Source organism: Limanda limanda, chromosome 2 (assembly GCF_963576545.1).
Source record: "Limanda limanda chromosome 2, fLimLim1.1, whole genome shotgun sequence".
Taxonomy (NCBI): domain Eukaryota; kingdom Metazoa; phylum Chordata; class Actinopteri; order Pleuronectiformes; family Pleuronectidae; genus Limanda; species Limanda limanda.
In genome coordinates this window covers 32,541,763-32,568,488 of record NC_083637.1, presented here as the reverse complement: position 1 = coordinate 32,568,488, position 26,726 = coordinate 32,541,763, and the positions used below count along the sequence as shown (strand labels likewise).

The 26,726-nt window shown below is 41.7% G+C and overlaps 2 protein-coding genes across 5 annotated transcripts; one reads left to right on the top strand and one right to left on the bottom strand.

Annotated features, from left to right (window-relative positions):
• The first annotated feature begins 1,066 nt into the window (after positions 1 to 1,066).
• kdm2aa (lysine (K)-specific demethylase 2Aa) lies at positions 1,067 to 21,145 on the top strand. Of its 4 annotated transcripts, XM_061091200.1 has the most exons (26): positions 1,571 to 2,256; positions 4,070 to 4,208; positions 6,223 to 6,301; positions 6,401 to 6,447; positions 6,818 to 6,996; positions 7,080 to 7,186; positions 7,337 to 7,430; positions 7,696 to 7,849; positions 8,024 to 8,139; positions 8,217 to 8,343; positions 8,460 to 8,707; positions 8,823 to 8,900; positions 9,730 to 9,860; positions 10,305 to 10,428; positions 10,501 to 10,629; positions 11,470 to 11,553; positions 11,848 to 12,096; positions 14,946 to 14,981; positions 15,127 to 15,232; positions 15,827 to 16,471; positions 16,555 to 16,720; positions 17,210 to 17,452; positions 17,583 to 17,746; positions 17,860 to 18,006; positions 19,608 to 19,820; positions 20,267 to 21,145. In XM_061091200.1, the coding sequence occupies exons 1-26, from the start codon at positions 2,218 to 2,220 to the stop codon at positions 20,446 to 20,448; spliced, it is 4,026 nt and encodes a 1,341-aa protein (XP_060947183.1). In that variant the 5' UTR covers positions 1,571 to 2,217; the 3' UTR covers positions 20,449 to 21,145. The 4 variants fall into 4 exon arrangements, with proteins under 4 accessions (XP_060947208.1, XP_060947183.1, XP_060947199.1 ...); XM_061091225.1 differs by lacking the exons at positions 1,571 to 2,256; positions 11,848 to 12,096 and adding an exon at positions 1,067 to 1,183; XM_061091216.1 differs by lacking the exon at positions 11,848 to 12,096 and having other exon boundaries at positions 14,949 to 14,981.
• Positions 21,146 to 22,009: 864 nt separating this feature from the next.
• On the bottom strand, positions 22,010 to 25,008 carry spcs3 (signal peptidase complex subunit 3). Its single transcript, XM_061088782.1, has 5 exons — positions 24,788 to 25,008; positions 23,817 to 23,890; positions 23,426 to 23,502; positions 22,464 to 22,579; positions 22,010 to 22,291 (listed from the first exon to the last, which is right to left on the bottom strand). Exons 1-5 carry the CDS (start codon positions 24,928 to 24,930, stop codon positions 22,159 to 22,161), a joined length of 543 nt encoding a protein of 180 aa, XP_060944765.1. The 5' UTR covers positions 24,931 to 25,008; the 3' UTR covers positions 22,010 to 22,158.
• Between the last annotated feature and the right edge of the window lie 1,718 nt (positions 25,009 to 26,726).

Below are 26,726 nucleotides of genomic sequence, written 5' to 3'. Positions count from 1 at the left end.
TGAGCTGAGAGTAGTATTCTGAAGGTGTCGGGATAGAAATGGAAACAAACACGGTATATTGGATTACAATGCCACTGCCTTGGGGATGTTTTACTGCTTCACGTCTTTGTTTTTTGTGCATTTTGTGTAAGAGTTTTTTTCAAGGACTTTAGCTATATTTCCAAAGAGGCTGTGCTTGTTTATTGCCATAAGTTGACTCTAATTGCTCATTAACATTTGCACCCTTCCTCTTTGCCCGTAATCTACAGATGCAGTTGGCTCCACTGCATGTGTGAGCTGACAACGACACTGCAGCCCTCTCGTGTTGTGATATATTCCCATTTTTGTTATTACCATTTCAACCTTTGGGAGACTAAACGAAACAAGGCTTGAAATAACAACAGCTTGATACCAGACAGTCCAATATAGTCAAAATCAAGGGGATCAAATTCATTTTCCCAACATAAGATATTGTGATATGTTTACTACCACAACCTGCGTCGTTAATTTAACTGTAAATGTCTTTTGACTTAAATAACCTGTTGTGTGTCCATATGACGGCATGAGAAAGCTGCTTTCTTATCCAGGTTTCCACAGGGCAAAATGGAAATGTCAAATCATAATGACCATAAAATCGTATTACTATAATTACAATAATTATAGTTTGGAAATTAGGAAGGACTGTTCATGGTGAACCATGGATAATCAGCAGTGGCCACTTGCTGATTACAAATAGTGTGATTGTATTCTTCTCTTTCTGTATTTATAGCCTTTGTAGCAGTACTTAGCGGAAGTTATTCTATTGATAATTATTTTTTAGCTCTGTCTACCTGTCTCCATAAATAAACTGGATGTTTTATTTATTCTTCTTATGAAACTGATCATTCACATTTAGTTGCGCTTGCAGTGCGCGTCAGATCGTCTTATTTCTTCTCGCTCGCCGTCTTCAAGTTGCGCTGTTGAGCGATAGCTCACTTCCACCAATCACAGAAGCCATGCAACATTTGTCAGCCAATCCAGAGCTGCTGGCTGGAAGTGCGCCTCCATCTATGGAGCTCCGGGCACTTCCTCATTGAGGTGAAGGCAACAAAACGTGTCGCTGCGCTGTGAGCCGGTCGATGGGAAACTACGAGACCTAGAAGACGCCTCACGCATCAGATCAGAGCCTGCGGGTGGCAGCGGGGGGACCTTCGTTAAAATGGGGGTAAGATATGGTCATCGAGTTATTTTAAAGCAATTCAGCTTATTTCTGAGGGATGACTAGTTATAATGGTTGGTGGGTTGGTCTTTACTGTGTTGTATCATTGGCGGATTGGCTGCTTCTCTTGACTGATCGTGTCTTCGTCCACTGATTAACGTCCTGGGGACATATTTACCAATAAGCTGCGAGATGGTTTGTAACCGTGCTGTTATTGGTTGCTTGCTATCTCCTCTATACGCCTCCTGGCTTCTCTTGTCCAATCAGAGCTTACAAGTCTTTCGCGTGAGTGACACTGGTACAGACCAATGAATGTGACGCCTACCTATCCATGATTGGTGCAATGTACCTTTGTGGGAGGGACATGGGGATGGTTCGTGCTGGGATGGAAAATGGCCGCTGTTCGGAGTCCGCTCTAACTTCACACTGTGCCAGTTGTACCAGCTGCAACAATGTGCGCCCTTTCTCGCAGGATATAAGAAATATGTGAATGTGGATATTTTAATATAACTTCAGGTCATGTTGAGTTGGCCTTTAATAAGCAGGACGCTAACAGAAAGCTAACAGCAGCAGGACACGGTTTGGAGTGGAGAAGAGAGGGAACAAAGCTCCAGTATTCACACAGGCAGGATGCTATGAGAATAATAACTTTGTGTGAGTAGCCTTTTTAAATGAAACGGGGACTAATAGTAACCTCTCCTATTTAGTTCATCAAACGTCCGGCCAGTGAGAGTAAAGCAATGTTAGACTGGAAGCGATGAGTGTGAACTTCCATGTTCCTGCACACACACAAGCAGAGAGTGTTGCCCTCTCATACAATGCGAGTAAAACAAAGAGTTGGTCCTGTTTGTGTTGAAGTGAGTGTTGTTTCGTGTAGTAAGTGTCTCTCACTGGATTCACACACACACGCCTTCCTGCCGCTTGTTTACTTTCCACCGGAGCCATGTGGCGCGCAGCCACAGCTCACTGTTAGACCGATGGCTCTGCTTTAATGCTCCTCGTTTAAAAAGCTCCGACTGGTTGCACACAGTTTCCCAGTGATGATGGATGACTCCAAGCCCCGGCACAGCAAAAGACTGGTGAGTTTAAAGAGCCTCCCTCTGCTAGCGCGGGCGAGGTCACCAACTGAGATCATGTTGTATACAAGACAGGGTCTCTGTGTGTATGTTTACCTCTTTACCATGTGCACGATTATAGATCTGTTAATGTCTTGGCAACATACACAAACAATGACAGGCTCTGATGTACAGATATATCTTATATCGCCCCTTTCTTGCAAGATTTTTTTTATATCTGAATTAGTGTCCTTTAATACGACTTATTACTTTTATGAGCCGGGCGCATTCATGAGGTAGGTACAGAGTAGAGACGAGTATATTTGTTACTGTAAAATGTTGGGACCTTACATTTCTTTGTAGAAATTATTCCCCCTCAAAAAAACCATTTAATTGATATTATATCGAATATAATTAATGTTTCAAAACTTGTTTTTAAAGCATGTATCAGGTTTGCTAATATATCCATTTTATATTTATATTTGTTTCATGACGTTTGGAATGATATTTGAATTTGTTTTTTGTTTTTTTACAGAAGGCAAGCTTTAAAGCCTTAACATGTCAAGTGGTGTAACCACAAAAGAATGAGGAAATATAAAAGTATATTCATAAAATAAATTAATTTTCACACGTTAACAGGAAAATAGATGGTTTTGTTTCTTTCTCGAGACTAAAATTTTATGTGTTTTCAATATATAGAGCAGGGTATTTTCTGAAACCACATTGTGTATTCTTAATAGTCTTTTACAAGCTGCACAAAAAACATGTTATTATTTTACATTTTTATTGTCATCACATCACTCAATGCATCTCACCCATGTATGTATGTGTAAAAATAACACACACACCCAATGCCTTACTTTAGGTAAGGTGGTGCTCCCCTAAATTACCGTCATGGAGCATCATAATCCAGAAATTCCAATTAATTGTAGACCATTTCATAGTAGAAAGATCACTTACACCATCTCTTTTCAAACAGGTTTAAGTTCCCGCTAATTTTATGAGTCAGATGTTACATTTGATATGCTTGTTGAGCCGTGTCTGTCCATTTCTCTGTTTGGGGACATATTTTCTGGAACGGATGTCTTGTTATATGTTTAAGTGCTGATATATTATTTAAAATTTTGAATTAAGATAGATATCTATGGATAAAAATAGCATCGGACAATAAGAGAGGGAACCTTTGTCTTATAAAAACAATATCTTTGGATTTGTGGATGTTTTTTAAATATAAATATGGGTCGATATATCATATTCCTTATATGCCTTATATCAGTATCTGCATCAGTCGGGCTCTGATCAGAATAGGGCCTTTGTGTCACCTTCCATGATGTGAAGCTCGCACATGATGCTCTTTTCTCTCTGCCAGTTAATGCAAATGTTTGAAAGTAATGTGAAGATATGTTTCTACAAGTCAGTTTAAAGGAAAATATGTTATAAAATGGAAAAGAAGATGGCATCTGCTGATATAAGCTACATGTGTGTTCTGGTTTTGTCTACAAATGTTCAACTCTGGTCCCTTTTAAGCTTCTTGATGGTCAAAGCTGAACACATGGTTTAAATTTCTTATTTGGTTTTTCCCATTTCTCCCTTGTTTATTATGCAGTGATTATTTTGAAAAGACTGCTGTCTGAGTGTTCTCAGGATCAGAGGAATATCCAGTTAGGCATAAAATTCAACTGTGATCTCCTCCATGTTGTTTTGGGAAGTAGAGTTGGTTTAATTGACATTTTGGTCCTGGTTTTTGGGAGTTTTCTTTATTTTCTCTCTCTCCTTATCTTTACTGTGCTTCTTAATTTTTTTTAACCCATCCACCCTTTTCCCCCCACCTTCTTAGCGAGCGGGTACCCGGCGACGTTACCATGACGATGGTATTTCAGATGAGGAGATTGACGGAAGGAGGATGTTTGACTTGGAGGAGAAAGTCACCAGTCAGAGGTTCACCTCTGACAGGATCATGCGCATGGAGGGAAAAGGTGAGCGAGCAGTTAACTTTGTATTTGTATATGGTACATGGCTTCTTAAGTAAGAAAATAAAGACTTTTACCTTTTTAGAGAGATGTTGTTTATTAATTAAAATGTGACAGAGTTTAACATCATCAGTGGCCTTACAACAGGAGTAAGACCAGGGAGTTTATCTATCCATTATTTATTGACTTCACATTTAGCTTGTGTATTTTTGAGGGCCCAAGGAATTGCAGTTAGTGAGTGATTTTGCAAAGTCCATTCCTTAAAACCATGTGAATGTCTTCGGGGGGGGGGGGGGGGGGGGGGCTGTTGCTACACACATGTAGTTTGAGGGAAGTTGAAGCTTGAACATGGAAGTTACAGTGATTTTGTGTGTCATGGCGAGTTGATGAACTTTGATGCCACGCCATTAATATGGCGTTTGATGAAAAGTCACAGTAATCTTATATCTTCATTATCAATCCCTTGAGACCCATTCGCCACAGTTTGACATGGTTGCGCAAAGTGGATGAGGAGAAATACTTCCAAGTGTAAGACGTACAAAAAACAAGACATTTCCTGCTGCCACCAGGGGGCGCTGTGATTTTCAGTCAAGATTTCTTCATATTTGTCTTCAGGTCGCGACTCTTGTCTTATGTGTCTAGTTTGGACTTGATTGAACCAAATATGTCCGAGATACAGACGCTCGTGTTTTGATGGCGTTTAATCAAACTTTGACGCCAGGCTACGGTCACACGCTCTGACGAAAAGTTGATCTTTTGATAACTTTAGATCTCCATCTTGTTGTGATGACACTAGTCTAAATTATAAGTTGATTTGATGAAAACTCTACGACAAGTACATCAAAGTAAAAATGTGGAATATGGCCAAAATGGCCACTAAATCCAAAATGGCGGGCTTCCTGTTGCGTTTTTCATAATGAACTGAGAGACTTTTTTGTGCATCTGGTCATGATACACCACGGTCCTCATTTTAGTGTGGAGCGGTGAATGCTAAATGAGGGGCTTTTCCATAGGTGGCGCTGTTGAGGTATTTTGCAACGGCCATTTCAAATTACTTCAGAATACGTCAATTTTCACCACTTTCTAATTTACTGCAAACTCTAGAAAGTTTTTGAGCATGGGAAAGCCCTCAAAAAGCCCTTTCACTACGCTCTGAATAATACAATTTCAATAGGGCCTCCCACCGGAGGTGCTCGGGCCCTAACAAGACATCAAGATTCCTTTGATCTATGACTACTGTCACTGCAGGAGTGGAGTTGTTTGATTACGGCTCAGCATCAAAGGATTCATCGTCCATGTATGTCCGCGTTACAGAACATCGTGTTTTATTGGAATGTAAGCTAACTTTGACGCACGCCATGCCACGGTCACACCGTGTGACGAAAAATCGATCTGTGAATAACTTTGTTTCTCCATCTTGTTGTGATGACACTCATCTCAATTTGAAGTTGAGCCGATGTAAGCCCTGTAAGTACATCAAAGTAAAAATGTGGACTATGGCCAAAATGGCCACTAAATGCAAAATAGCAGGCTTCCTGTGGTGTTTTTCCCAACTGCACCTCCAGACTTTTTTGTTTGTCTGGTCATGATACACCTGTGTATCGATTTTGTGAAGAAAATTCCTTCAGAATACGTACATTTTCACCACTTTCTAACTTTCTGCAAATTTTGGTAAGAATTTGAGCATGTTAAAGCCCTCAAGAAGCCAATTCATTTGCCTGAATAATAATAATCCTTACAATTTCAATAGGGCCTCACCTGTCAGTGTCAGACTTCATATACAGTAATTGAGTAAGACTTGATGACTCGATGACATGGCTGGTTCTTGCTTCCCTTTGACTGACACACGTATCATTGAAGTTAGAAATGTGTCATGTACTGTACCATCATGTGTGCAGTGTTAGCCAGTCACCACCACCAGTTTGAGTTTCTGCCAATGATCAAAACTAGTGAAGTATCAAAGTCACTGTTGAATGAAATAACAAATACAAACTTGGTGTTTTGTTTATGCATTTCTTAGACTTGTCATATGAGTTCGTCCAGAGATGTGGTCTTAGGGACCCAATCATCTTTGAGAAGCCTGATGGACTGGGAATCATGTAGGAATTTTTCTCCTCCTCTCTACTCCTCTACATCCATTCCACTACTTATCCATATGATCCCCGTAATATGTTGAATATCATCTTGTTGTTCTGTAGGATGCCTGATCCTGACTTCAGTGTCAATGACGTCAAGCTGTTTGTCGGTAAGACTTCACACACAACGTTTCTGTTCTTTAAATCAATCAGATGCTCCTTCAAGTCTCAGGTTCAGTGTTTGAATTAGACATTTACCTGAGCAGAGAGACTGTAACTTGACATTTCACTACAGTATTATATATTGTAATAATTTACTGATGAATAATTTGATCGTGATGAATGTAACGATAAGAATCATTTTCAGTTTGTCAGACCAACAGTCAGTATATCCCAAACTAAAAGAGTTTCCACTGGAAATTCATTGGGAAGTTCATTTCATTTAACAACATTGACTTTGTTAAATTTCAATATCAAATTGATATGACGTGGACATGACAAAACGGACTAGCTGTCACTAACCACTCTACCCCATCTCAGGTAGCAGACGTATGATTGACGTGATGGACGTGAGCACTCAGAAGGGGACCGAGATGTCCATGGCCCAGTGGGCACGTTACTATGAGACCCCTCCGTGTCAGAGAGAGAAGATCTATAATGTCATCAGCCTGGAGTTCAGCCACACCAAGCTGGAGAACCTGGTCAAGAGACCGACCACAGTACGTCCACATACTTCATGAAGACACCCATGCAAACTGAAGCATGTCAGCACTGCAGTGAATATGTCTGTGTGTGTTTGTAGGTGGATCTGATTGACTGGGTGGACAAGATGTGGCCTCGTCACCTGAAGGAGAGACAGAGGGAGTCCACGAACTCTATCAATGACATGCAGTACCCCAAAGTACAAAAGTAAGTCCTCCCTCTTCAGTCAAATCTCTCCGGATGTAGCTGGAGAAATTCCTTACTACTACAAGAAACTAAATCTCCCTAAATAAAATAACTAATTTAATGGCCTGGACATGTGAATGTTAATTTCCTGTTGTTCTTGTGTCTGTGCAGATACTGTCTGATGAGTGTGGAGGGCTGCTACACAGACTTTCACATTGACTTTGGAGGGACTTCAGTGTGGTATCACATACTGAGAGGAAGCAAGGTGTGTCCTGTGGGCCACAAGGGGCTCTATCTGTATTTGTGAAACACTGTACCCTCTTTTACAGCCTCATAGTTTCTGATTCAAACTTTGCTAACTGAAAACATGCATGCAACATGTGTTGTACACGTTTGAATAAATGTGCAGTCAAGAACGAGATGGGATAAATGTTTCTGTTCTGCTTAGTACAAAAACTGAAATGTTCAATCATGGGAACTGGTGGAGAGAGTGTGTATATAACTGCAACTGTGTTTGAATGTGTGTTTAGGTGTTCTGGCTCTTCCCCCCCACCCCTCCGAACCTGGAGCTCTATGAGAACTGGGTGCTGTCAGGGAAACAGGGAGACATTTTTCTGGGTGACCGGGCGTCTGACTGCCAAAGGATTGAGCTCACACAGGGCTGCACCTTCATCATACCCTCAGGTCTCACACACACACACACACACACACACACACACACACGCACACACACACACACACACGCACACACACACACACTCACACACACACACACACGCAGATAAACACACAGTGAACTCACTTCATGCTGAATGATTACAGGAATGTGACAGAAACGTATGTGCATGTTGTACTCAGGTTGGGTTCATGCTGTCTACACCCCTGTGGACTCTATGGTGTTTGGAGGGAACTTCCTGCACAGCTTCAACATCCCTACGCAACTTAACATCTGTAACATAGAGGACCGAACGCGGGTAGGTGCAGAAACCCTGTAAGGTGTAAACGACAGCAAGTGGCTGGTGATTAATGGTCCTCTTTTTTTCTCCTGCAGGTTCCAGGGAAGTTCCGTTACCCCTTCTTCTATGAGATGTGCTGGTATGTGTTGGAGCGTTACGTGTTCAGCCTGACCAGGACCTCCTACCTCACACCAGAGTTTCAGAAACACTCGTTGGGCATTGGTATGAACACATCGCACATACTGTGTCGATGCCCTGTATGGATACGTTTTTTTTTGTGGTAGGTTGTTTGTGTAGATTGGTTGTAAATAGAATGTGTACCTCCTTTCTTTCGTCAGGTCTGAACAAGCCGCCAATCCCAGATCTGGCTGTTGAGCAGGTGAAGGAGGAAGAGGTGGTGGGAGGGGACAGTGATGAAGAGCCTTCAGAGCAGCAGTCTGACAAACCTGCAGCCAAAATGTATCTGACTCCCTTTGAACTGGAGGGGCTCTGGAACCTGCTGGGTAAACTGGAGTCTCTGCCCTCCAACAAAAAGTGTGTCCCAGCTGGGATACACAATGCCCCTGCACTCATTACACACATTAAGGTATGGCTGTACTGCGAGTGTGTGTGTGTGTAATACAATTCATTTCTTCTTGATTTTAATCCTGTTAATAATGATTCTCCACTGCTCCCCCTCTCTTGTCTCTGCTGTCCTGCAGGCACTTCTGAAAGAACATGCCAATGATAATTCCAAACTGTCCTACACAGGGAAACCCATTGTCAAGTGGCCAAAGCGGGTAAGCAGAACTCGCTTTTAGACAAGCAGCATATTTGTAGTGATGATTTGTTTTTTATTACTGTATTATCCCGCCTATAGTGTATTCACATTTATATACATTTATATTTTTATCCTGCTCATAGTGTATTCATCGTCCTTATATCTTACAATTCCTGTTAATACTGTAATATTCCATATATATTTCTACTGTACAGATCTTATTTATTACATTTTCACTTTAATATGCACGATACTCTGCACTTTTACTGCCTTTTTCTTGCACTTCTGGTTAGACGCTAAACTGCATTTCGTTGCATATGTACTTGTGCAATGACAATAAAGTTGAATCTAATCTAATCAATGTAGAAGTGCTATGTCATGGGCAACTGGACTTTTTTCTGTGTTTTAGAAATGTCTGTAAATTCGTTCCTCTTTTTTCATCAATGAAGATGTGTTATGTATTATTTAGCTATAAACTGCATTTGTATCATAATTACTTGTCAACAATATTCTTGATATCATCACAGTTAGTGTGCAATGACACCACTGTCTTGTCTTAGTCATGGGTGGTTGACAAACATATAGTCATAATTTTCCATTTGCAACAGCAAAATTAACATTCACATAATCTTGCTATTTAGTACAATTAATATACCTGTTTTTCTGAGGGGGGGCTAATACTTGTTAAAAAGCTAACACAACCATTATTTGTGGGAAAACCCATTTTTGTTTACTTGCAGAGTTTGATAATTTATCAAATAAACCTTATCTTGAGAATAACTGGTTATTGTTCTTGTCCTCTTTTCATTGACCTCAGCCATTGTTTCTTCTTTCCTTTTCTCCCTCAGCCATCATGGTACCAGCCGCCGCCTCCTCCTCCGACACCACCGCCTCGTCCTAAACTGGTCACCACACCCATCATCCCACGACCACAGAAACCAGCCTCTTCAATGTCTGTGCTGAGACGACGTAGGGTCAGGTAGGTTACAAGATGTGTGTGCTTGTGTGTCTGGGAAACCTATTATAGCCCTTTTTAAAAATGAATTCCTCAGAATGTCCGCTGAATTGGGTCTGGACTTTCTCCAGAGTTTGTCTTTGACACATTAACAAAGAGCTGGTTCTCTGATCAGACACGTTCACAACAAAGTGGATATCTCTGGAGCGTTCAGGTCAGGGGTGATGTGGAAGGCAGCTGTTTCAAAGACAATGTGTTATTGTTTATAGTACATTGACACCGGCATTGGCCCTTATCACCCTCGTTGTCTTTCTTTCGTCTTCCTCCTGTTCATCCTTAGACATTTGTTCCGTTTTTTTACGTCTATCGCATGCTAAATGTCATCAACACGCCTACTCGCTCAAGGTCACTCATCTGGAGGATCTCCTGCTCTATTCTCAAATTCTGAATGTTTTTCTGTATCTGCAGGTGTAAGCGCTGTGAGGCCTGTATGAGACCAGAATGTGGAGACTGTAACTTCTGCCGAGATATGAAGAAGTTTGGAGGACCAGGGAAACTCAAGCAGACCTGTGTGCTACGTCAGTGTCTTTCTGTAAGTAACAGTGATTTCTCTATTTCTTAATTTATACATGTGCTTTTGTAACGTCCCGTCTGTTATCTCCAGCCGGGCCTCCCCCTGTCTGCAGTGTGTGAGATCTGCAAGGAACCCAATCAAGAGGAAAGTGGAGATCCCTCTCTCATCCTGATGGAGTGTTCCAACTGTGCCCAGATCGTCCATCCTGCCTGTCTCTCGGTACAACAGACTCATACACATCCAAAATCGGCCCTTATTTCCTTTTTAAAAGACAAATGGGAAAACACAATGGCAAATTACACAACATGACTAAAGACACACTGCACAGACTCGTACTTGCAATTTAGGATGTATTTATGATGGCTACTAAACACAGTATTGTCCACGTAGGTGACTGACACTATTTGCCTGTTACACCAAAGCATCACAAATAAATACATAACTGTAAGTAAGGCAGTATGTCTTTCAATAACGTTTGGTCCATTTACTTTTCTACAAAGCATCTGTCACTGACAAGATGTGCAAAGGGGTTTTCTTGTGCTTTCCATGGTTTTTCCAGGAAGAAAATGCTGCTTTGTTTGCCACAATGTGGGAAATTCCACTTAATATTTTTTTCTGGTACCTGGTTTCTATACTGTTTCCAAATGAAGACTAGTGTCACATTTCCTTCTCGCTAAAGAGAGCAGTCAGTACAACAGTCCCTGCTGACTGAAGTGTGTCCATATTAGAAATAATCTCTGTCCATACTAACACACCTGTCACATGACCATTCACGTACATTACTCATGTACAAACAGAAGCAGGTGGTCGATTTACAGTTTGTTGCATAGTTAGAGAAAAAGGAACAGCAATGGTGAAATGTAAGAGCAGGGATTCACATTTTCTTGGAGTGACGACGGGCTGTTACCAGCTCTTCGCATTAACCGCCAGTAGTTGATTCTGATGATAACCAATCCCTAGCATACAAATGGGGGATAACAGCACTGGATGTGATCTGTTGTGGGTATTGGGGTATGTTTCTTCCTCTTGTCTGATCTTCTGTTTCATCTGCCTCTGAAGGTTCAGGGTGAAGGACTGGTGAACAAAGACCTGCCAAGTTGTTGGGAGTGCCCAAAGTGTGTCCAAGGAATCACTGACCCAGAGGTACATGGTGTCGCTCTCTCTCTTTCTCACACAAACACACACACACAAACATACACACGCACACACACACACACCCACCCTTGTATCTAAAACACACACCTGCAGTCAGGCTTCTGAGTGTGTTTGCAAACACTTGCGGTCTATCAACCCAGCATTCTCACACTCAGCCGTGGTGTGTCAAAGCTAATGGGTATTGTGTCTCTTGTCTGTTTGTTTCCATTATTCCCTTTTTTTTGTCTTTTTTTGTCTTTTTTTTTGTGGTTACTTTCTTAAAATTTAATTTAACTCCATCAGTCATCAGGCAGCGATGAATCGTTGGCTGCCAGCCACCAGCAGCACATCCGCCCCCATGGCCCCCTGGTCCTCCGGCTGGGCCCCGGGCCCTCTGCTACCATAGGGGGTCCTGTGGGTTCTCAGCAGGATGGGGAGGTGGTTCGCTGTGGCTTCTTCCCTTCTCCTCTTCCTTCCTGCTCTTCCTCCTCCTCAGCATCACTTCTATTGGTGGCGGCCCCTCTGCCTTCTCAGCCACTCAGCTCGAGACTGGTGAGAGGTGCCGCCTACTCTGTGTATATCCACACCCCTATTTTTCTTTCCATCCTTTTCAAGAGAAGAGACACAACTCTTGATGTTATTTTGGCTGTGATCTTGACATAATCACAGTAAGAGAAACTTGTTCTGTTTTTATAAGCTGCTTTCACACATGCGCTGAGCTCCGGAGAACCTCCCGACATTCTCTTGAGGGGCTTGGTGTGAGAACGCAAATGTCCAGGTGAGAGCCTACGGACTTTCTGCAGGGTTTCTCTGGCCAGCCTCCTAGTAAATAATCGCAACAGTTGCAAAAATGAAAGAAGAAAACAAATATCTCAGGATGAAAACGTGGCACCACCCCTCACGTGAATTCTCAGGAGAATTCTTTGTTGATGAGAGAGAAACTCCGGCTGTGTTGTTCAGTGTAAGAGGCAAACTCAGGAGAAAGCTCGGACCCAATCCTGCTGACATCCTCCAGAGTTCATGTTGGAAAAGGGCTCTAGTCTACACAGAGGTAGTGGATCTTCTCTCAGACTGTCAGCTTTATTCATTGTGAAGCTGCCTTCAGCTCAGGTTGGTCTCAGTGCTGTTTCACCATCAACATATTTTCTAAAGGATTTTTATATTGGCTCATTTCTGGATGCTGTGTTGCCAAATATTTTACAACTTTTTTCCCTCTTACAAGGTTTTTTTGATCATTTTAACACAGCATGCAGTCACTTACACTTTCTTTTTTCTTGAGGATCTGTGCCGCAGCACATCAAGTTTGTAAAACAAATACAGATGTAGTGTAGTAGAATGAATACTAGAGTAAACTGGTCTGTAGTAGTTTGACACCATCGAAAGAAGTGATAAGAGATACAGCTAGTAACAGATTGGCCAGTTTCTACAGCAGCACAGAAATCTCCAGAGCGTTCAGGAGAAGGGTGATGCTGCAGGCTGACCCGGGTTCACACCGGACGCGCAAAGGCAGCGCAGCGCCAAGAAATGCTGCCCCCCCCCCCCCCCCCCCCCTGTTACTCAATTGTGCTGATCACATCGGCTGTGATGCGCCGTGCAGTGCAGAGGACGCCTTGTGCACCGATGGTTTCGGCGTCAAGCCTATTTCGATATAAATTACATATTTAATATGATATAAATGATCACATATGCATCTCATACTTTGGATTCCCCTTCTGTTGTCCTGGAATTTCAATTTCCCAGATTTTTCCCCCCGCATGATTAATGTCCCCATCTGACGAGAGAAAGAGAGGGGTGGGGGGGCTATGAAGACCATCATCATTTACCCCAGAACCCCTACATTGAACTGGTTGCATACAACAACAAGCGGAGAAAGCAGAATCGCTGGCTGACCGGCCCGGAGAAATGCATATCCGGTGTGAACAGCCAGGCGGATGGTGCTGCGCTCACGCGTCCGGTGGGAACCCAGCGTTACACAGGGGCTAACGGTTAATTCCACAGGTTTGTGTTGACATTAACACAGATGTCGACCTGTATGACCAAAAGCTCTCTTGACATCGTAGTCTCAGTCTTCTACAGCCTTTTTAAAATCAAATTTTTTCATCTGTCACATCTTGTGTCATCAACACATCCATTTGCTCGACTTGGATCCTGCTAAAAATCTCCTGCTATGTTCTCCCATAGGCTCCTTTGAACATGAGTTCAGTGCATGTCTGAAAGCAGCTCTCGTCAGTTACCAAGAGAAGATTTAATGACTGGAACCTCCGATTTTCAGCAAAATTGCAAACGCCTGGTAAACCTCAAGCAGTTCTCAAACAGAGTTCTATGGACTGATGAACCAAAAACAAACCTCTGTCAAGGTGACAGAAAGTTGAAGTAAAAAGGCAAAAAAAGCAACCGCTCCAGACCAAAGCCAGTTCCTCCTATGGCTTCACTGAAATTCTATTTATTGGTGGTGTCCAATGCTGATGGAAGCAGCTGGATGCAGATTGTCAAATACATGAAAACTCAGTGGATGAGTACAAAACACCTGTACGTGTCTAAATTCTTAGAATCTGGACTGTGTATGCTGTAAAGTTTTGTGCTGATTTTTCAGTTTGGTTACTTGACTTACAATAAGTGGTTTTCATTACATCTGATAACTTTGCTCTTGAGAGTTTAAAAATCACATCAGTTGTTCAGTGTCACATAGGGTGTTGAGAAGCTGGTATCCAGTGTCCCGCTTTATTAACTTTTAAATTAGAGTTTTCCGGTATGTTGGGCCAACACTTGAACTCTTTTCTGCCGTCCACAGTTGCAAAGAGTGGTCTGATTTACTGCAGCATATTCTCCTCCGACCACTCTCATCAACACAGATCTGCTGCTTACTGGGTGTTCTTGTTTTTGTATCAATTCTAAGTTAAAAAGTCTCCCAGTACAGAGGTTTCAACTGCCACATGATAAACAAGCATGATGTTAGACTTTTCTGTGACCACAGTCACGTTCAGAAGCAAAGTGTCTAATTCTGACCTTATCAGCGTTGTCTTGCTGTACAACTTCAATTTTAGGTTCCATGTTATACAATGTACATAAAAAAGGACCTAAATATGTTGTGATGTGTGCTGAAGATTGAAGATGAATATTGTGTTTTTTGTTGATCAACTTGATTTCAATTCAGAACACTTAAATCTGTAGTCAATGAGTTGCTCTTTGCCACCATACTATAGTTGCGTTACAAGTGATGCCGTGTGTAGATTTACATTTGCAGGAGAGTCAGACCGGTTTATTTACAGACCACACACAGCACTGTGCAAGCTCCACTAAATGTCCATCCCCTGAGTGGCACTTTCATACATCAGCTATTTCCCATTGGAAAATAGCTTCTTGAAATTCAGTTTCTGATATTTTCGTTCCTCTTCCTCCAGCAGTCTAAAGGTGACAGAGTTGAAGGCCATTCATTGGTAAGTTTTTCATTTGGTTTTCTACTAAACATTTTGAGTTCCCTCTTGATTGAAGGTCTAAAATCTTATTTGTGTGTCAGTTTTTCTCTGTACATCCTGCCCACACATCATCTTTTATTTTTTCCCTCTATCCTTGTATCTCCAGAAGCGCAAATCTTCCTCCCTCCTGGACGCTCGAATGGCCAAGATTTACCGAAGACAGAGACACAGCCAGGATGGAGATGACTCTGCCAGTGATGACGACGATGAAGGTTTGTCTGTCTTAGAAAATGAGCCTGAAACACCTTTCCACTGGCTATCACTTGCTGTTGGTGACATATCACAGATAGAAATGAAATGGTTTATTCCAAAGTTGACACGTTTATCAGTATTATCGTAGTATTGTTTAAATTTGGTGTATTTCCCATTGCACCTCCAGACTTTTTTGTTTGTCTGGTCATGAAACACCTGTGTATCGATTTTTGTGAAGATCGGTCAATGTGAACACGTTCCGGGGGTCTCGGGGGGCACCGCTGAGCCATTTTGCGACGCCCATTGAAAATTCCTTCAGAATATGTAAATTTTCACCACTTTCTAACTTTCTGCAAATTTTGGTAAGAATTTGAGCATGTTAAACCCCTCAAAAAGCCAATTCATTTGCCTGAATAATAATAATAATAATCCTTACAATTTCAATAGGGCCTCACTTACTGAGCTTTGATGTCAGTGCTCGGGCCCTAAACAATGTCTCTACGATAACACAACAATATTTAAACTTCAATTTGACGTTAAAAGATATATGTTGTTGTGATTGTGGTAAATAACATAATTCTGACCATATCCCCCCCATCTTGCTGTCTCTGTAGCCTCTCAGAGGAGAAAAATGATGCTCCATGCTCGAGGGGGGGGCCACTCTTCCAGGAGGGGGTTTGTCCCCAACAGGAGAGGTCTGCTGAGAGGAGGCTCAGCCCAAAAAGGAAACAGAGGCCTTGTGACTTCTGGCTCCTCCCTCCTCAAGCTAAAGCGAGGCATGAACATGAAGGAGAGTGGGCGGAGGGGACGAGGGGTGAGGCTGCGGGGGGGCTCCAGGATGCAGCGAAGAGGAGATGATTCGGACGAGTCAGACGATGACGACGACGATGACGACGACGACGACGATGATGACGATGATGACGACGATGATGATGATGATGATGAAGAAGAGGACGAAGAGGAGGACAGTGAAGATGGAGTGAAAGAACAACAACTTCGCAGACATAGGAGGAGGCGCAGGACTGAATACGATGAAGATGAGAATGAGGACAGTGAGGGGCAGGAGTTTGACCCTGAGGAGGAGGATATGGACACGCTGGAAGATGATGAGGAAGATGACGATGGGGATGAGGATGGGCGCTGGGATTCAGACCCAGAACCCCCGGTCCTCCTGGTGTCTGATCTCAATGATGACCTGCTGAGTGGGTCCTACTTGACTGTCACCCTGCAGCGCCCCCACAAGGCCAAGAGACAATCTGGTAAGACCTCTTAGATTATAATAAATACCATATAAGGTGAATAATATATTCATGTTCCATAACTAAACTGTCAAAATGCTCAGGCTCGATAGTTCCGAAGCTTGAAGCGGCCATGGGTCCGAGGTCGGCAGCGCTGGGGGCTGGAGGTCAGCAGGGCTTCATCCAGAGGAAGACGGCTCTGTCCAAACCGTCCCGACTCAAGGGCACTGACACTACGGCTGACAGCGGAACACTAAAGGGACCTGGCAGGTAGAGCTTAACACTGGATCGCATTCTTCTACCCATGTTACAAGATGTTAGTTAGTGACAATCAAATGTGAGTTAAGACACAGTTTTTTTTCATAATGCAATAGTGTTAATTTAGTGGGAACAAATGTTTCCTCATGTCTGGGGAATATAGCTGGGGCATCATAGTCGCACCACAAGCTTAATGTATAAGTTTGTTGTGACATGTGTGAATTGGGAAATTGAACCTGACCATATTTTTACTTTAATATTATTTGTATTAATTGTACAGACAGAACACGATAGGCAGTAGCTTCTTTGAATGTACAGTCCCGAAATGAGACCATTCATTCTGTGACTAATGACCAACTGCACTGAACACCATGTACTGTGAAACCTTTGTCTTTTTGATAATATTTTCCACATCTTTTCCATTTTCCGTCTTGTTTGCATGTGCAAAATGCATGTGACATTATTAATCCAAACCCCATTTTATATTTTGTTATCTCTTAGGCAACGTCTGCGGGGTAACCATGGCGACAGAGGGACTAGAGATTGCTCAGCATCGTCTTCAGAAGATCAGGAAGTTGCTGCATCCTCCTTCCAGTCTCCTCCGTCCCTGCTGTCCGTGCTGTCCTTTAAGGACGAGGGTAATGAGAGAGGCGGGGAGAAGGAGGTTTGGGTGTCTGTGTTCAGATACTTGACCAGAGCTGAGCTGCTGGCCTGCATGACTGTGTGTAAGGCCTGGTACAAGTGGTACGTCACACTTCTATCCTGCAGAGGAAACACATCAACGAGCACTGTGTGTGGATGTCTCTGACCTTGTCCGCACCTGAAAGACAAGAGTCTGAGCCGTGACACCGTTGTTTGTCTTTGTCCTGTGCAGGAGCTGTGACAAGCGTCTGTGGAGTCACTTGGATGTGAGCCGCTGCAGCCCGCTCAGTAATCAGGCCCTGGCGGGTATCGTCAAACGCCAGCCCACCTCTCTTGACCTGTCCTGGACCCCCCTGGCCAAAAGACAGCTCAACTGTCTGCTCACCAGGCTCCCAGGTACACACACACACACACACACACACACACACACACACACACACACACAGCTCATGCAGTTTCTACATGTCTTATCACACCTGATCCTCCGATCTGTTTTAAAAATGTTACAGGTCTGAGGGAGTTGAGGGTGACCGGTCTGTCGTGGTCATGTGTCTCAGCGTTGGTCTCTCCCACTCTGCCTTACCTGCGGCTGCTGGACCTGCGCTGGTGTGAAGGCCTTAAAGACGCCCAGATTAAAGAGATCATCTTGCCACCCGGTCAGTAGCAAACTTTCAGTGCACCATGACAGACGGAGATGCTTACAGCGAATGAAAGTAATGATGTACCCCGTCTGTCACAATCTAACACAACCCCCCCGCAGAGTCTATTTGGGAAGTATTCAGACCTTTTCACTCTTCATATTTTATGTTGCAGCTGTATGCTCAAGATATAATCAATCTATACTTTATAATGGTCTGTATTTATATAGCTTTGTAGTCTTAATGACCACCCAAAGCGCTTTACAGTACAGCTCCTTATTCATGCGTTCACACACATTCATACAGTGCAGCACTTTCTCTATGTCATGACAAGGGGCAATTCTGGGGTTCAGTGTCTTGCCGAAGGACATTTCCGCATTTGGAATGAGGAAGACTGGGATCAAACCCTCTGGTTAGCAACAGCCACCCCAATATTTAAAAATCTAAATTGATCGATTGATTCAATTTTGATATTATTTATTTTAGCCAAATAATAAAAAAGGAAACAGTGCAAATAGGATTTCTGGAGCCACGGTGACCATTGTGTGCTTTAACACCTCACCTTATTTTTGTATTGTAATGCATGATGATGAATTCTTCATGAGCCCACCCTGTCTCCAAGTGTACCACACAGACACCAGACCAGAGCCTGGCCACCAAAATATCAAAAGTGTGATGTGACTAGGGTTGCAAAATTCCGGGAATATTCAAAGTTGGAAACTTTCCATGGGAATTAACAGGAATATACGGGAATGTACTGGAATATACGGGAATTAATGTGAATTAGCAGGAATTAACAGGAATAAACTGGAAATGTTGTGGGTAATTTATACTAACTGTATTTACCTTGTCATATACAGACATAAATATAAACATTTTGTTTTGTCATAGGCTGATTTGAGCCCTGAGGAAACTTTGGGCACTTGACTATATGCTTCTGCATCGTTGTGTCATTCTTAACATAGGTCTTTGCACAGTATTTGCTAATGTACACAGCCTTTCCTTCTACATTGGATGGGGTGAAATGTCTCCACACATGAGAGAGTGCACGTGGCATTGTTCTGTAGAATAAGATGAGAAAAAAGTTTGTAAAAAAACACTAATGCAATGCCAGAGATATAAATAGTTAGCCAAACTATTGAAATCATCTGTAAACATATTTTACAATTGATTGATAAATGAATGGAAATAGGCTAGATGAACAGATGAACAATCCTCAATCAGCATGCTAATATATTTTCCCCAGTGATATTATCGAAACTTACCTGACTAGTCCTTCACACTACAGCAGGCCTCAATAGCCCTGCTGTAGAGTGAAGCATGCTGGGAGTTATCTGTGCATGTGATGGAAGAATGCAAAGTGGAGGGTTGAAATTCAACGTTCCATACATCTTTAAAATAGAGTTTTGAATGATGTTTTTATTGCTCAGCGTTTAATTTGCATAGTTTTTTTCAAAATTCCCAAAATTCCCGAGCTTAACTTCCCATGGAAAGTTTCCGGAAATTTACCGGAAACTTTCCGCCCCTTTGCAACCCTAGATGTGACTGTGCCAAAGTGCCTCAGAACACAGCCTGTAACCTCCACATTGACCCTGTCTTCGTCTCTCCTCCTGGTTCAGAATGCTCTCGCAGCAGACTACGGAACATGGTGACGCTGCGTCTGTCGGGTCTGGACATCAGTGACTCTACTCTGAGACTGCTGCAGCGCCACATGCCTCAGCTGGAGAGGTTGGACCTGGCTCACTGCAAAGACATCACAGACCCGTCCATTGCTCTGCTGGCAGCAGCCGGGACACACACACGCAACAACCTCACTGAGCTCACACTGGCAGGTGGGTGTCCTTATGTAAATTACACACTTACATTATTTAACTGAAGACATTATTCAAAACAAAGCTTTAAGGTGGAGTCAACAGCAAACAGAAAAACAATACACCCTCAGAAGTGGCTTCTAGCTATGATTTTTTTTTTTTATCAATCTATTGATTTTTTTTATATCATCTCTATTTCTCTTGCCTAACTCATGTAAAATGTGACTCTCTAGGTTGAAATTAAAGTGAGGAGTCGAGTACAGTAGGGAAACTCAGCTGCAGGAGCTTTATATCATTTTATCCTGGTCAAATCATTTACTTTGTAGTAATACAAATTCACAAGCATTACAAATACACAAAGATAGCACAGTTCTGACTGTCAGTCAAGTGTAACACTATCAATGTGAACATAGTGTAAAATGATCCGAGCACTCCCTGACTCCGTCTGTTTGTCTCTTTCTCTCCAGGCTGTAGCGAGTTGACAGACGGCTGTCTGTCCTACCTGAAGCGTCTCACCTCTCTGAATCTGCTGGATCTCAGAGGCTGTAAGAGTGTCAGCAGACGAGTGTGTGACGCCTTTATCTCCGATCTGTCTCACATCGCCCTCTACTGTATGATGGAGGAGAAGCTCATCCAGCGCCTGGACTAAAGCAAACACACGGACACAAGTTTCCACTGGAGTGGAGTGTAGAAAAAGTGCTTCTTCAAATCATTTTTTTAATATTCTCAGTTTTGAGTGTTTTGTTCTTCAGAAGGTGAAGACCACCAAAGCTGCTGTTTGCTGAAAGAATCATCGGACTTGACATGATAGATAATTAAGAACCAAAACTAAATTGCTCCTAAAATCAGGATTTCCTGGAGCAGCCTATAAACAACATCTTTAGAGTTGTGTTTTTTACTGTTTACCCTTTGCGTCTAATCTTTGTGCGAAGCTAGGCTCAAACTGAACCAATCTTCTGAAAGGACAAAACTACAAACACCTAATTTTTTTTGTTATATTCCTTTAGAACGTCTTGAATCACTGAAAATATTTTTGTGACTCTTCTAAGGTCCACATGCTCTATCATATCTAGAATGTACTGTACAACAGAGGGAGCGCTGCTTGTGTTGACTATTTTTGGAAGAAAAACAATATTGGAAAAAATAAAAGTGAATCTATTTTTGTTGACTGGAATGAACCAAAGTGGCAGTTGTGGTACATAACCTGTGTGTGTACAGTGAAGTCATGTATATATTAGGTTTATTTGTTTCAGTAATTTTGTGTACCAATCAGGCATTTGATATTGTACTTGTACATTTTTTTTCTAACACTTTGTGAAAACAGATTAAAATGTCCAACAGTCCAACATCTATATGACTTATCCTTTGAGAGAAGGGAGCCAATCCCGATCAGTGCTGAGAAAAACAACCATCACACTCAAGTTAGGACGTACAAGTGGGACCATACTGTATCCAGGTCTTTATTCATCAGAGCAGCAGTGACTCCCAGGCTGGGCAGAGCATGAATCCAGCGCCACAGCTCCGAGCACTTTGACACTCAGCAAAGATTCAGTGTGCAGGTTGTTTCAAAGGGTCTGAATCAAACCAATTCAAAATTATAATTCTTGGGAGAAATCATGAGCTGCCTTTCCCCTCATCGCTTCAGAGAATATATTTATCTCTAATTGATCTGCTTTTATTTCACAAAAACATTTTCCTTGATGTGTAGCAGGTGAAAAAACATGTCAGCGTCGATGGAAAGATCAAATCCTGAACTGAGCTGCTATTAATGTGGCTCTCTGAGGTTTCTACATATTTTTACCTGTTAAAAGGGTTTTTAGTAGTTTTTCCCTACTCTTGTTGAGGTTAAGGACAGAGGATGTCACACCATGTTAAAGCCCTATGAGAAGAATTGTTATTTGTGAATGTGGGCTATACAAATAAAATTTGATTGATTAATGTCAGAGTCAAGTTATATGAAAGATTCTGGACACGTCACATGTTCCAAACTTTACACTGACTATTAAAGCATCTTGAACCCGCTCCGTAGGACTGAATTTGGTTTTAACATGAGTATAAACAAGAGTTCTACACATTCTTTCACAGCTGATTTCAGACATGTCTGCGTGTAGGTAGGTGAGATCATCTGCTTTTTATTTTAGATTAAATTACCCTTTATCAACATTTTACTTGCATTTGTTATTTAAAAAATCCTCACAAAGACAGTCATGTTCCAATCTCAACTTTTATTACAAACCAAACATTAATTTAAGAAAAACCAGTGTATTGTGTGTTAGTCATCAGTCTGCTCCTGAATGCTCTTGTTTCATGTGTGTGAGTGTGTGTGTTTGGATGGATGTGTTTGTATGTGTGTGTGAGTCTAATAGCTCTTGGTGGTCTCGTATGTCTCTGGGAAGGGGAGGCTGACGTGTCCACTTCCAGCGACAAGAGGCAGGATTCCAGCATTGGGAACAACATTCCATGACAGTGACAGAGTGATGTTCTTGTTGCCTCTGGAGACGAGATAGACATGAGCACCAGGTTTTAATCAGGATTAGGAAAAGCTATGGAGTGCTGAAGTGTTACTAGTTATTAATGGTGATGCGGGAAATAGCAAAACCTAATGGGTAGCTTGCCATTAACAATACATTTACAGAGGTGTGTGTGTACGTGCGAATTTCTAACCTGAGTCCGTTCCCATCGTCAAAGAAGAAGTATTTAGACTTCATGTCTCTGAGGTTCAGCTTGGTGTTTTCACCTCGAAGGACGATCTTATCCCAAAGCACCACCTGATTCAGAGACTGACACACACACACACACAGAGATAAGTGTCTTTCAGGTTACATGACAGCCCACTGACATTGACAGTGTCTGTTAATAGACTGATGGAACCACTAATGTTGGACAAGTTGTGTCCGTTATGTGTTTTCTGGGGAGCAGAGTGGAAGTCTCATCCTGCCACAATTTTAAAATGATCCAAAATAATATGAAAATCTCTAGTGTTTTGTCTCACTATCTAATATTTATCTCTTTAAACTTTACAAGGTCTGGAACCAAGCAGTGTCGAGATATTTTCATCTAAGAGTAAATGTCAGTATATGTATGATGTGTTCAGGGTTCCAGGAATATAAGAACTATTTCAATGGTTTACTCTTGAGCCTTAATGTCTAAAATATACTGATTGTTTTCTCATCGCGCCTTTCCCCCCACCGCCTGTAACCATCTCTCCATAAATCCACTTAATAAAGATGTACATTTTATTTATGGTTTAGGTTTTTAGTTCTTAAGGGCTTAATGCTGCTTTGGTTTACTCTTGTATGTTGGCTTTTTATTGTTGGACATATGTTTTTAACTTTAAATTTCGAACTTTCTGGACAAATAAAATGTATTCATGATGAATGATTATCATTTTCCAAATAATCGTTTGAAAAACACTGCAACAGGCCCATCACATTACAACATTAGTCATGGTGTATCATAGATAATTGTATAGTATTGTCTATTCAAGCGTACAAAACTATCAAAATTAATTTTCATTTAAAATATTATTCAACTAATCATTTCAGCCCTAATATGAAGAACATCTGGTCTGCTCATAAGTCCACTTCTGTCTCTCTATGTGCGTGCGTGTGTTACATAGCACTTACATTACTCTTTGAGGCATACTCGGCAGACAGATAAAGAAACAGCTGTTTCACGTTCCAGTCGAAAATTGGCTGCAGATGTAGCAAAGTTAAGAAACCATGACCACCATCACAGACACCATCACCACACCAGCAGTACCTAACTGACATTGTCATTATACAACACACAGATGTATTTACTTGTTATGGACCTCAGTGAAATAGTTCAAAGGAAAAATGTCACTCAGTCTGGATATTCTGGAAACAGATTCTGAAAGGACCAGAGATCAGTATATGGATGGACAGAGAGAATGTAAGTGTTTCAAGAATATAAGAATCACGCCGATGGAACATTCTGAGCCTTAACATTGATAGGTATCACAGTCCAAACATCTCTGAGGGGTCTAAAGGATATTAGCTGAGAGGTCAAAGGTGAGGAAACCCAGGTCACTGCGCTCCCTGGGTCCTGTGAAGTCATCAACGTTCTTCCTGTTCAAGAGAGAGAGAGAAGGGAGAAGGGAGATGAGGGATGATGGAGGAAACAGCACCAGACATTCTGAAAAGAGAACTGACGGCAGAGAGCTGCTGGAGAACACGTGACATGAAATGGCTGGGATTAGAGAAACTCATACATGGCCATGCTCCTTTAGTTGTCTGGACGTGAACATTCGTCTCAATGTTTCAATTCTTTGACTCTAAAGTCACTGCTGCCCCCCTTAGGATTGTTGAGGTTGGAGTTAAAGGCTTGACACAGTTTGGAACCATGTTTACATCCATCAGAGCTAAGCGAGATTTGCATTTAAATCACAAACGTAGTGAAAAGGTTTAGAGATGTTGATTATATCAGTGTAAACAGGGCAGTTTGTTTCAGCCCTTATCTCACAAATCCAAATCGGAACAAGTGTAAATGTGGCGTCATGAACGAAACCTGATCTGGACAGAGAACTGAAATTGTGAGTGTGTGTTTGACTGAGTAAAGGTTTCACAGGTTTGAAGGTGGTTTTCAAACCGTGTTCAGTCTTAAACTACGATGCCTACCACTGCCACAACAGGGAAAGGAGCACTGTCCAATCAGACACTGACTCCTGTCATAAGAGACAATTAGAATGGCAGCTCTCGGTCTCTCCCACACTTCCTGTAATTCTTCTTCCTGTGGGTCGTGCCTCCGCCAGCAGCTGTGAGATGTTCAGTGTGATCCATCCCTGTGTGAGCTGCTCTCAGGTCGCACAGGTTCACACTGGGACAGGCTGCTGCAGCGTCGCGTCACACCAGCACAGCATCAGACCCCGAACAAGAAACGAACACGTCCGTGTGCACACATACAAGCGCCGTACACATCATGCAGTGTTGTGCTAACAGCTTCATGCTAACGGCTGCCGCTCTTACAGCATGACTTTGGAGACGTGGACGTCCACAGGAACTCTTCTGTCTTTGAAGGCAGTGGTGACGAAACAACCAAACGTTAGAGCCGCCATGACGCTCAGGGAGAAGGCGAACAGAGAGTTCGCTCTGGACAGAACCGTGTTCATGGTGGAGAGACGAGTGCTACACCGATTCAGACACTGTGCGAGGCTAAGCTAGCAGCCGAGTACAAACAGGAAGTGTCAAGCGTTGAGCCACAATGACGTACTTCCTGTTACTTTGTTTCAAAATAAAATTACCAGCATTACAGTATCTGGGACCAAAATATATATATATATACAGTTGGAGCCATACTGATCAATTATTCAGTCAACAGAATTTAATCGGACACTATTTTGACAGTAAAATAATTATTTTTGCCAAAAAATATAAAAGTGGCATTTTCAAAGTTGACAGAGGAACTTTATTTATAGTGTTTTCAGGAGACGCACAACAAATATCTAACAATATTCAAGAAGAACAGTTTTGGACAAATAACAAAAGAATCCGTTGTGATGACTCTGCAATGACATTTCAAAGTTGAACAGGTTGTGTCCAAAATCACCCACTCACTTACTAGTACTCACTTTACAGTCCATTATATAGTGGATTATATAATAGCGGACTATATAGTCCATTATATAATGTATTATATAATAGTGGACTTTAATGTCAGCTACTATCTACGTAAAGAGTAATATATTTACTTCCGGTTTTGTGTGTATCACCATTTACTTGATGCAGCAGGAAACAGGAAATACTTTTGAATGGGAGCGATGAATAGGCGGAAGTAGTCAACTAAAAGAAAACTTTATTAACACCACAGTGATATTACAATACAACAACAAAAAACAGTAAACGAACACAAAATAATGTCCAACACAACTAAAACTGTATGAAGTGAAAGTGTGGATACAGATACGCTACATGAAAATATTAAGAAGGAAGGAACAGCTAAATTAATTTTACAATGTTTCGTAAACCTTTTAGTTTTTCAAAATTTAAAATACACTGATAGAATGATGTTCAACAAAAAAAAGTTTTCATCAGAAAGTAATCAGGCTTTGTGAATGTGATATACAATATGACAATAAGACCACAGCTTCTATAACAGGGAGGGACCATGATCTTATCCAAGATAAATCATGATATTTAATTTCAAAGGTTACTTGAATAAGTACAGATTTAAATGAATGAGAACATGACTAGGCCTGCTCTTTACTGAAGCATCATAGTTGGGAAACATTTGAACTAAAGTTGTGAAATAAATAATACATTGCATGGATAGTATGTTTGTTATAAAATAAGTGAATAAATCACTCAATTTTAATATTAATAATAATAATATCAATGTTTGTATTACTGTTGTTATTATTATTGCTACTGTTATTCTTATTAAGGCAGAACAGCTCTGCTGGACGGGATGCATCCTGTTCATACATCAGCAACCTGTTACATTTATCGTCTGCAGGTAAATGCAAATCTAAAAATCTCACAGAGTAAGGCTGCCAAAGTTTGACCTACTTTCAAAAGCTGCAGTCAGTAACTCCAGTCTATACATAGCAGCTGCTCCTTATGTTACATCGCTATGTTGTGTATGCTTGTGGTGGCACTTCATGAAGACTTGCTGTGAAAGAGGCTGTTTAAAGATAGGCTGATATATAGGACCAACATTGGTTATTTGGTGTTACCTGTCAAGTCAGTTAATGTAGTCCACCTCAGTTATGAAATGGTGGCTCCCTCCTCCGACCCACAATAATCCACTTGTACTTTGTAATCATATGAGAAGTTAGATAAGACAAATGATGTAGTCATTTTGGCATGTGACCTTGACATGTTCACTAATCTCAGTGGGGAGAGCAGGATCATAACATGACCCATATCAGTATAAATTTCACAGCATTGCATCCATATCAGCCACAAT

Excerpts from the sequence above, each read along its gene's own strand:
- kdm2aa (XM_061091200.1), top strand. The coding sequence starts at position 2,218 with ATGATGGATGACTCCAAGCCCCGGCACAGCAAAAGACTG. Across the intron at positions 17,453-17,582 it reads TGTAAGGCCTGGTACAAGTG|GAGCTGTGACAAGCGTCTGT; the intron begins GTACGTCACACT and ends TGTCCTGTGCAG. Across the intron at positions 18,007-19,607 it reads AGAGATCATCTTGCCACCCG|AATGCTCTCGCAGCAGACTA; the intron begins GTCAGTAGCAAA and ends CTCCTGGTTCAG.
- spcs3 (XM_061088782.1), bottom strand. The coding sequence starts at position 24,930 with ATGAACACGGTTCTGTCCAGAGCGAACTCTCTGTTCGCCTTCTCCCTG. Across the intron at positions 23,503-23,816 it reads CACCTTTGACCTCTCAGCTA|ATCTGCAGCCAATTTTCGAC; the intron begins ATATCCTTTAGA and ends TAACTTTGCTAC. Across the intron at positions 22,580-23,425 it reads AGTATGCCTCAAAGAGTAAT|TCTCTGAATCAGGTGGTGCT; the intron begins GTAAGTGCTATG and ends TGTGTGTGTCAG.